This window comes from Melanotaenia boesemani, chromosome 24, assembly GCF_017639745.1.
Source record: "Melanotaenia boesemani isolate fMelBoe1 chromosome 24, fMelBoe1.pri, whole genome shotgun sequence".
Classification (NCBI taxonomy): Eukaryota; Metazoa; Chordata; class Actinopteri; order Atheriniformes; family Melanotaeniidae; genus Melanotaenia; species Melanotaenia boesemani.
This window is the reverse complement of record NC_055705.1, coordinates 17300015-17310811: the sequence shown is the minus strand read 5'-3', so window position 1 is coordinate 17310811 and position 10797 is coordinate 17300015. Positions and strand designations below refer to the sequence as shown.

At 40.9% G+C, this 10797-nt stretch overlaps 1 protein-coding gene across 13 annotated transcripts in view; it reads right to left on the bottom strand.

Moving 5' to 3' along the window:
• Positions 1 to 1531: 1531 nt before the first annotated feature.
• The window catches only part of LOC121635879 (peripheral plasma membrane protein CASK-like), a 50696-nt gene continuing 41430 nt past the window's right edge, over positions 1532 to 10797 (bottom strand). For 10 of the 13 annotated variants that reach the window (XM_041979251.1, XM_041979250.1, XM_041979257.1 and 7 more), the window contains 7 exons: positions 10190 to 10386; positions 8561 to 8676; positions 7476 to 7556; positions 7080 to 7160; positions 6613 to 6815; positions 4151 to 4234; positions 1532 to 3264 (listed from right to left, as the gene is read on the bottom strand). In XM_041979251.1, coding sequence (XP_041835185.1) covers positions 3088 to 3264; positions 4151 to 4234; positions 6613 to 6815; positions 7080 to 7160; positions 7476 to 7556; positions 8561 to 8676; positions 10190 to 10386 — 939 coding nt within the window. In that variant the 3' untranslated portion in view covers positions 1532 to 3087. The remainder of the gene's footprint in view (positions 3265 to 4150; positions 4235 to 6612; positions 6816 to 7079; positions 7161 to 7475; positions 7557 to 8560; positions 8677 to 10189; positions 10387 to 10797) is intronic. The other 3 variants (XM_041979259.1, XM_041979252.1, XM_041979258.1) reach the window with 1 other exon arrangement.

Here is a 10797-nt window from a genome sequence, read left to right as displayed (position 1 = left end):
TTAACCATCAACTTCCAAGACCAAATGTCCAGAGTAAATTCCTCCCACTTTAGTTCTGGTTAAACTGGTGTGACTGCAGACCAGTTCACTGGTTTGAGTCTGAATGTAAAACAGAACTCTAATAAAACACAACTAAATATATATATATATATATATATACACACACACACACACACACACAACTGCAGATGCCAACATAATACCCTCAGCGTGGTGCTACACCTTAATATTGCACATAATGAATTAAAGATTATGATTAGATTTGCATTTAATGCTTGGGGGTAAAAACTGTTAAAGTCTGCTTGTCCTTGCTATTTGAGAACGTCTCCCTTAAGGCAGCACTTCAAGGAGATGATGGGCTAGGCGAAATGTGTCTCAATGTTTTTTGCCTTCTTGAAGCAAAAATGCCTTTTAGAACAGGTGGTTGTGTGTTTATTATTCCCATGTGCAGCTTTGATCATTCTCTGCAGGGCAGCCTTGTCGTATGCAGAGCTGCTGCTGAACCAGGATACCATGGGTGAGGATGCGCTCCACAGAGCAGTGCTAGGACGACAGCAGCAGGTTTTCTGGTAGGTTGTTCTTGAGAGCTTGATTTATGATACAAGGTAGATAGGAGAGCAGCCTGTGTCCCCACACCAGTCTTCCCAGACATTTCACAGTGGTGAGAAGTAGAAGACCAAGACTTACTACTGTTAGGGTGTATCTGTGTACTTTTTTTTGTAATTGTTTGAACGTTTCATCCACATGGAACCAGCGTTTTGGGAGCTTGAAAACACTAATTTTTTAAACCAGTGTTTCTCAATCCTGGTCCTCTGGGACCACTGCCCTGCATGTTTTAGAGGTGTCTATCTTTAACACACCTGACTCAATTGAATGGCTCATTAGCAGGCGTGCAAAGAACTTGACAAGCAGTTCAATTGATCTGAATCAGGTGTACTGGACTTGGAAAGAACTAAAACATGCAGGGCAGTGGTCCCTGAGGACCAGGATTGAGAAACACTGTTCTAAACCATTTCCCAACTAAACAACACTGATGTATATTATTTATAATAGGTTTAGTGTATTTTAAAATTAACCACTGCAGGTGTAACATTAAATATATAAAGTACCTGTACACTGTTGCGTTTGTGGCAGTGTTGTTAAAAAGGATCATTGGGAAATTTAACATGAAAATCTGCATGGGTGTCGAACTCCGGTCCTTGACGGCCGCTGTCCTGCAGGTTTTAGTTGTTTCCCTGCTCCAACACACGATTAAAATCAAAAGCTTCCAACGCATTAATTTCAGTCAGGTGTGTTGAAGCACGGAGACACCTAAAACTTGCAGGACAGCGGTCCTCGAGGACTGGAGTTTGACACCCCTGGGCTACAGGAAAAGCTGTAATTCACCAAAATTGTGTTTGTGTTGTAGACTTAAAGAGGTCGTGGTGAAATGTGTACAACTGATTTAAAATCAAAACAAATAGCCATCCACATATGACCTCCACATATACTGCACATTCATACATTAAAAGGAACGGGAAGACCAGTCCAATTACTTTAAACACGTAAAAGGAAATATATTTTCTTTACAAATGAAATAACAAAAAAAAGAACAACATTTCATACAGAAGAGCTGCTTTTGTCATTGCAGAGGTAATTTACACAGGACTTGAAATTAAAAGACTTTTACTCAAAGTGGCAAAACAGCCACCACATCAGTTTAAAACTTTATTTCCCTTCAAGCCTTCAACCCAACTGTAGCTGGGAGTGTTGTTCCACTTCTGGTAAAGGATGAAAGGTTATGCCACATACTGAGCTTCTTTTAAGGGTTAATATACACTGGCTCTTTGTAAATTCACTCATGACGTACGCACCATTGAAACATTTACACACAAATTTGTTATTTTCTTTCCCCCAAAACAAGAATACTCTTTTTTTTTTTTTCTTAGATATTTTTTTAAAGACAACAGTTAACAGTTCGGGAACGGTGGCTCTACAGTTGGAGTTATCCCTCCTACATGAAGCCCTACCCTTCCACACTAACATGGCTCACTGTTGGCAAAGAAGAAAACATCGTCGTGGCGGTCTGCCTGGCAGAAACCAGGGGTGTGCATAGGTGTTATGGACTTCTTCCCCAGAGGCTCTGATAAGGCAGTTTTTCTCCTTTTTTCTTTGTGAACTTCAAGTCCAGGAGCCATGTTTAGTAGTTGATATCAGTGCTGTTTTTCATAGCTGATTGTGTCCCAGGAACAATGTTCATGTACCTGCTGATTAGCATTACGTATGTATTGGAGGGTAAAGACAACCAGAGAAAGTAAGCAAGACATAATGAGAAATGACAAAAATGGCGTACATTTTCTTCATTGTCCATTTTGTGCAAACTGAAATGTAAACAGAGACCGTTAGTGGTTAGCTGGGAGGTTAGGACTGAGGAGGGAGGGATGGGGGCTTAGAATAGTGGACAAACACAGGGATTCAATGTGCTCCTTCAACAAACTGAAAGGCACAGAGGACTGGAGAAATAAAGGGCTGGGGGAATTAACTCGTCACTGTAGCAGCTTCTGATGTGCTTTAAAATTCGGCCTGTTTTTCACAGGGGCCGACAGGACCCGAGGGCGCTGGAGAGGAGGACACAGAGTACCACAAGAAGTGCCTTTAAAAAGTTCAACACGCACACAGGCAACCCCGTAAGACTGTTTTATGGTCATGTTTGCTATTGCCTTTCCAATATTTTCATCCATCCATCAATTACAAAAGAAAATTACAAAATCTACTACACTGCCCCGCCACTCCCCACCCTTCAACTACATGAGGACAGACCTATATTCACTTAGTGTTTTGTTGTTTTTTTTATCATTTATATATACATGTGTATGTATATATGTACACAACAATAAGCCTTCGAGGCTGTTGAGAGAACATGGATGGGGGCAGGATGAAGTCTAGTGAGGCGTCAGTCATTTCTTCGTTTCCCTCTTTGTCAACAATAGTTTATCTACTGAAACATCATCTTAATGAGAGATTTGATGGTTTCACAAAGTTTAGATTCCATGTTGGATTGGTGATGGGATGTTCAGGGGTGATCAGCTAATTGCCGTTGACTGTATGTCAGTAGACCCAGGAGACGGGAACCCACTGAGGTGTGTTAGACACCAGGTCCACGGCCTCCTCCAGCAGGCGGATGGTGTCATCGATCTCATTGTTGATGATGGTCTGATCAAAATAGTGAGCGTAGGTGTGCTGTAGCATCTCTGATTCCTTCTGGAGTCGCTGGAGAGAGTCATCCTGATGGTAAGATGAGAAATTAAGTTTAATGACTGACTTTGTGTGACAGGAAGTAGCTTTATGATATGTTTTTTTTTTTTTTTTAACTAGTTCCATGTTCAGATTTTGGTTCATACATGTCTACTATTGGGGGATTTTACACAAGTATTTTCCAAACATATTTTTCTGATGCTAAAGGAAAATAATCAAATCATAGTTACTTTATTTGATATTCCAGTTGAGGTTATCTGAAATTAATACTGCTAAAACATTTCCCTACAATATCACGAGATTCAGGAAGGAAGTAAAATTGCTTTGTAAATGGCGTCACCACATTCATAGGATCCACACAGAGGGATTATTGAAAGAACATGTAATAGGACTGAACAAAGCTGGGTAGTTGCTACTGACACATGCACAGGGACCAGATGTGCATAACGCACCATTTAATCTATATACTTACAGGCAGTTTCCTGCACCACCTTGGGACCTTAGGTGCAAATGAAAATAGGCATGCCAAAAAAAATAAAAACATGCTTAAAGCAAACAGGACATGTGCAGTAAGAGACTCAATGAGTAAAAAAAAAAAAGATGACAAATAGAAATTAAGACTGTTTCCACACTGACTCTGCTTGAATTCAGTTTCCGTTTTCCAATAAAATGTGGTTATTTATGCCACTACTGTATTTCCACACAAATACAGCCCTTTTAATATATGTGAGAAAATGTTAAATCAAGATGGTTTTGGGATTTATCTACTTTAAATTGCTGAGGCATCATTGTTTGTCTTCTTAAATGCTTATATTTTGGGAAATGCCTGAACTCAAACTAACAAGCCAGTGTAGATGGAATCTGTTAGTATGTGCAGATAAAGTGAATTTGATCCGTTACAAATATGCGATTTTACCTCAGTTATGCCAGGGGTGATGGTGGGAGCTGCAATGAAGACAACATAGGGAGCAAACTCTGCAGTCCTGAGGATCTTTAGTGCCTGTTAGATGGGGGGAAAAGTACCTTTAATCTCTAGTTCTTTCAGCCAAAGCTGTTTAGACAACACAAAAAAAGAAAGATGTTGCTTTGACAAACCCTTCAGTTTATTCAGTGCCTGCACTTTTTGATATCTGGTACATTAAGCAGTATTAAGTTGCAAATATTTTTGGTTTTAAGTGTTGGGACTAAATTGTCATCTAGTTTTATTTGACTATCCAATACTGTAGGCTATAACATTATTTTTGAAGTCATTTCCACTTAGGTGAAATGAATGTATGAATCGATGACGGCGCATGTAGATGCAGCAGCCTTTCTCTGTCCCAACAGTATGGTGTTTTGCTTGTTAAAGTTTTTTAATCTGTCTGCAGTGTTTCTGGCAGTGAAACAACAGAGACGCTAAGAGAGCTCGGACTACTCTGTAAGTTTAAAGTCACACCGGAGTCGTCTGCTGTTCCTTCCCCAAGAAGGAGGCATTGGAAGCGGTGTGCGAGAAAGCAGAAGAGAGGCAAGTGTGGAGGTATCCGGGGTAGGCTAGCGGCTGGCCCAACTCGCCCAACTATACCATCTAACTTTCTGGCTAACGTACGATCGTTGGACAATAAAATGGACCACACACTGCTGAGGTCAGCGAATTGGACAGTAAGTAACTGCTGTGTGATTGTTTTCACTGAAACATGGCTGAACAACAATATCCCAACTGCTATACAACTGGATCAGCTAACATGCTCCCGAGCCGACAGGGCCCTCGTAAACAGAGTAAAGACTCGAGGTGGTGGGGTCTGTGTTTACATCCGTGATGTGTGGTGCCGAGACGCTATGGTAGTATGCAAACAATGTTAAACACTGGCAGAGTTTATGATCGTGAGGTGCCATTGTTTCTATCTGTACTGGAAAATTTACTGCGATTTTGTTAGTTGCAGTTTTTAATCATTCTGCTCTCAAGACAGTCCTTCCAACATTTCAAGGGGAGACAATATTTTGGACCTGGTCTAGTCTACACTTCACACAAAGGGGCATGCAAAGCCACCCCCTCCCCCACATCGGGCTCTCTGCTCACCTTACTGCTAATGCCAGCATACCTACAGAGAGTGAGGCTATGTCCACAAGGCACTGAAGCTGGTTCAGGTGTGAAAACAGTGGTGAAAACTATGAGAAAGGCTTCAACATCTCCCCAAAACCGCTGTAGTACATACTACAAGGCTGTGGGGTGGGGGGGGGGCTACAATTATTAGAGAGTAACACTCCAGAGCTAGAACAAGACGTAGCGCATGCGCAGATAATGACATGTCTGCTTGCTCCCACTGCTGATGGTACATTAGAGCAACTGTGTTGTAAAGCAGTGCATTTTGGTGTTAAAGTTGTACACAAGCCAGGACTGTCTGGAGCAGCACCACAACACAGTTGGTCACAGATGCCATTATTGTTGTTTTGTTTGGCGCCCGTATCCTCTAGCAGTGCGGTTATGCAATCCTCACAGTACCACAGACTGTAGAGGTCTCAAACCTATCCGCCTTGGTACCTGATTTCAGATATGCTCGGTTTCATGGAGGCTAATCCCTGGTTTTGTGGGGATAAAAGGGTGGAATGCTAAAATACTTTGGTGATTTTACTGCAATTCTGTGTTGTGGGGACAGCCCCTGAAAGTCACTAAACTAGTTCAGAAGCAGGTAAGAGTGTGGCCAGAGGAGGCCTCCTCTGCTCTTCAAGGCTGCTTTGACACAACAGACTGGGAAATGTTTAAGCAGGCAGCCGCTAACAACAACCACACAGGCATTGAGGGGTACTCAGATACTGTGACCTCCCACATCACCAAGTGCATCGATGATGTGACCCACACAAAGAGCATCATCATACGGGCTAACCAGAAGCCATGGCTGACAGAGGACATCCATAGGCTGCCGAGGGCCAGAGAGAACGCTTTCAGAACTGGGGATCAATCTGGCCTGAGAAGAGCGAGGGCCAACCTGTCCCGTGGGCATTAGGAAAGCAAAACAGGAGTACACACACAAGATAACTTCTCACTTCAAAGACAGCAATGATGCACAGAGCCTATGGCATGGCATTCAGGCATCACAAACTATAGGTCCACGCCACAGAGATGCGAGGGCAACACCTATCTGCTAAAAACCTGATTAGCTTCTTGGAACACTTTGAAGCACAAAACAAGAAATGCCCATAGAAAACCCCACCCCCTTCCACACGACCAGACTCTATGCCTGTCTGTCACTATTAACACCCGGAAGGCAGCAAGTCCAGACAACATCCCTGGCCGTGTGTTAAAGGACTGCGCAGAGAAGCTGAAGAAGGTCTTCACGGACATTTTAACATTTCTCTGAGGCATAATATTAACATTTTAAACTTGTTTGAACGTGTCATTACCTGTGGCTCAACGTCCAGGATGGAGATCATTCCCTGGGCATGAATCTGTCTGATGGTCTCCAACCTGGTTCCATACATGGCATCTTCATGGCTGCCATACTCCAGGTAATCATTGTTGCTGATGTCCTGCATCATCTGGTCATGAGAGACAAAGTAGTAGTTCTTTCCATTCTCCTCATCCTTCTTGGGAGGCCGAGTTGTATCTGAGAGGGAAGACAAAAGGTGAGGAAGAGGGATAAGATTTATAGAATGGACTACAAGACTTAGACTGTGTGCCTGTGTTGCTAAGTAACATCAACAGTTAAATAAAATGTTATTACGATCTTAAAGATATGGGAATGTTTTTAAAGCTCAGGCCTCTCAGATGACTCACTTTCTAATTTACTGTCTAGTCCAACAACAATTTCAGACATTTGAGAATCTGACAGTGTTTATGGTGTAATATGTATGTGTGTGTGTGTGCTTACGAGGAATGGGATAGGCGAAGCGGTCAGGATGTTTGGCAATGAGTGTGTTCTTGATGTGCCTCCTGCCAACTCCATGTGCACCTAAATGAAAAGAAAAAGTAGAGATGATTACACAGTCCACTAATAGAAGAAGTAGTTCTACAGAGTTTGTAAGAGATGCTTGGAGAAATGTATGAGGTCCATTAACGTCTAATATATTAAAAATGAAATTATTCCAACAACCTTTCAGCAACGACAGATGGTTTATTTGTAACTGGTGGTTGTATTTAGGGAGACTGTGCCTCTAATATTTTGTTAACTAACTATTTGGATCACTGTAAACATAAGTTATGAAAAGTTGCTAAAGAGCAAATGAGAGGTAACAGGTGCTACTTATAAAAATAAATGCTTACTTACCAAGTAAAACCAACGTTTTTCTCTTGAACGACGGTAGTTTGACCACTTCCTCATATGTCACCAGATCTAGTTGGTCAAACACTGCACAACAGAAAGGAAGCACTGGTTCAACTCAGAATTTGCAAATACATTAGAATAAACATTTTAAAAATAATCTGCAACCATTTGGGGAAGTTATGAAACAAGAAATATGGGGAAATGAACTTCAGAACTGTGTAAACACAGACAATATATGTGAAAACATAAATGCAAACCTAATACAAAATCAGAGAAACATTACTTCCAGAGTTGTGTCCCTGTAGCTTAAATCAAACCTGCAGTTCTCCGATGGGTTTTAATATTTACAGCTAAATTATTTAAATTATGCTATAATGTACACCAACTGCTGGTTCAGTCAAGTATCGAATAGACCTGATGGAGGCCAAATGCCTTGAGGCAGCATTAAAACCACCTTATTTACACTAACCTTGGTCAAACAGAATCAATACAAGTACACTATTCAATATGAATTACATTAAAAGTAACAAACCAGAGCAGCTCATAACAAGTAGTTAGAATTCAAAAGTCAAGGAGACATTAGGAAAACTAAGTATTAAAGAGAGGGAAGAAAACACAGAAGCTGGATGCCAGCTTTGAGTTACTTACATGCAGCCATGTCATTGGGTAAGAGACAGCATGAAATATGGACAAAGGGTGGGAGCGGAAGGGTTAATAAAAAGACCATAAAACAAGACAAGTTCAACTAAAAACGCTAACGAAACATGTTAACGCCAAAAAGCTGTTAGTCACTGAGAAGCGAGGCAAAAATTGTGACGTGGGCAGAAAAGGGCAATCAGAGGGAAAACACAATAAGCGTGCAACATTAACTATAACAGGGTCAGTTACGTTTACTACAGAACCACGAGGGATTCACAAAACAACTGGAGCTCATTCTGTAGCGACTAGAAAATGTCAAGCTGCTTGTCAGTTTAAGATAAAGTACAGTCTTTTTTTACACAAATTAATAAAAACTGTTTTTAATACTAAATTCCTGTGGATTAGCTTTGCTCCTTTCCATCATTAGGTTATCATGTTTGTTAGCTTACCAGCATTGTGCTTGGCTAGGTATTTGTCTTTGTACTGTTTCTTCTTCTTGCCAAACCAGGTACAACTGGCCTGCTGTTCCTGCTTGGTCTTCTCCATTGCTATACATGCCACGCGCCTGAAAAACACCATATATACGTCATGTTCGTATTGCTTTTAAGTGTCATAGTAACAACTTAGCAAGGGTGTTTTAGGTAATGGTTTAAGGTATTCAGGCAGCTACACATTAAAATGTTACAAATTGCAAACTCCCAGAATAATGACTGCTTCTTCCGGAACAGCCCAAAACAGTGCAAAGTATACCGGGCATTAGTTTTCAGTTTCTCAGAAAATCCTCATGTTTAAATTATTCAAATCAATGCCATTTGACTAATACTGCTTTTTATTTAAGGCAAGTTAGTTCCTAGGTCTACAACGGTTTACAGACTAGTTGCACGAGGGAATCACAATGAACTGGCGTAACATTACAGAGCCAGTAAAAGAAAAAACAAAACAACACTTCATTAGAAATGTGAGGTTTCACAGAGAATACGGAGTTGAGCCGTTTATCATTTGGGTGATGAGCTAATACCCTCAGCTAACACAGGGCCTGAAATTTCTTTTTTCAAAACAGGTGGAGTTCTACTCTTGCATACTTCACTTAGGAATTTAAAGACTTTGGCGAGATATTCCACTGGTTTTTACAGGGTCCTACTGTGGCTTAGATTAATATGCAGCATTCATTCTTCTCTTTCTTAGTTGTCATCTTTCTCGTCTTGACTCCATGCTCTTTCCCTGCTCACAAATCATCATTTTTTGCTAACTTGGTATCAAAAAAGTATATACATTGCAGTAACTTGTTGATTCTTTGAGCTGCTTCAGTGTATCAAGTCGTTTTAGTGACGCTCTTTTCCATGATTTATTCTGTCCTCTGTCTCCTCTATTAAATAATTTCCCATTTGATAAAAGTTCCATGAAAATCAAACTGCTCTTGTAGTGGGCCAAGCTCTGAAATTTCCACCAGACTGGTGAGGTTTGTGTGCTGCTCTTTATTCTGGTGTGTTTTTTGGAGCAGGCTCCCTTTAGATGATGCAAGGTTAGATTTATGTTTTAACCAGCAGGAAATTCTGCACGAAGCTTTGAAAGAGAAGGGGAAGTCTTTTTCTTCGCTTTAGTTTTATTGCTCCGATGCAAAGGTTTACTGCACATTATTGCACATTGCTGTAATTGTATGCAGGAATTTCCTGTATTATAAGAGTTGGGTTTGCAGGAATTGATATTATGCAAGATACCCACAGTCCTGCAGTGAATTTCAGGCCCTGTAATGTAAGCTTTAATAACAAACGTCCTATGTTGCTTGTTAACTTGGTGTTGGTGTTAAAGGCAAGTCAGAGTGTCCACCAAAGCGCTCCCAGTGGTTTTGCTGTGAGTCAGGCTTGTTAACATTACTGCTTTCAATGTAAATGAATAATGTCCAAAACACTTTGTTTGGGGCTTAGCGAAAAACACAGTCTCTCTAGAAAGTGTTGCAGCTGGCAAACAAATCATTGAACTCTCTCATACCTCTAATAAGACTTAATGCCAACTCATTAAGTAATGATTGTTTTTAGCTAGTTTTTCCTTAAGAAGCTGATGAATTTTGTTCTTCTCACCACTCTTGCAGCTCAGGTGAGGGTATGAGGCCCGCTGTGCCGTTCTTGGTATTTTCCAGCTTTCCCTGCCACCAGTTGTGGTCATCCTTGGAGATGATCTGGATTATGTCACCTACCCGGAAGTGGATGCCTGCCTCCTTGCAAGGAATGAGATCGTCTTTTGCTGGATCGTATTCAAACTGTGCACGTACATAAATCTGTTGGTGCAATACAGCGAGAAAACAACAAAAAGAAAGGCATTAGGTTCTGATAAGATGGCAAAGAGTAGTTCAAAGGCCCAAGTTTGAGGAGACTGGCTGTCCAAGTGTTTGGTAGATAGAAATGTGTTGCTCATTTGCCATTAGTGGTAAGTCAAGGTTATACAAGTTGAAGCAGGAAAATGCAGAGATGAAAAGCAGGAAACAATGATTGGACAAAGTACTTAACTTTTTTTTTTTCTCTCTCTACAGGTCTATTTTAATCAGTGTGCTTTTTTTTTTTTTTTTATGTCCACCAACAAGAGCATGAGGATTAATTTTCAAAGCCAACATGGGATCTAAACAACACTACGATGAGGTACCAAACTTTGCGCTGTGGAATGGCAGGAGTCGGGATCTACTTCTACAAAG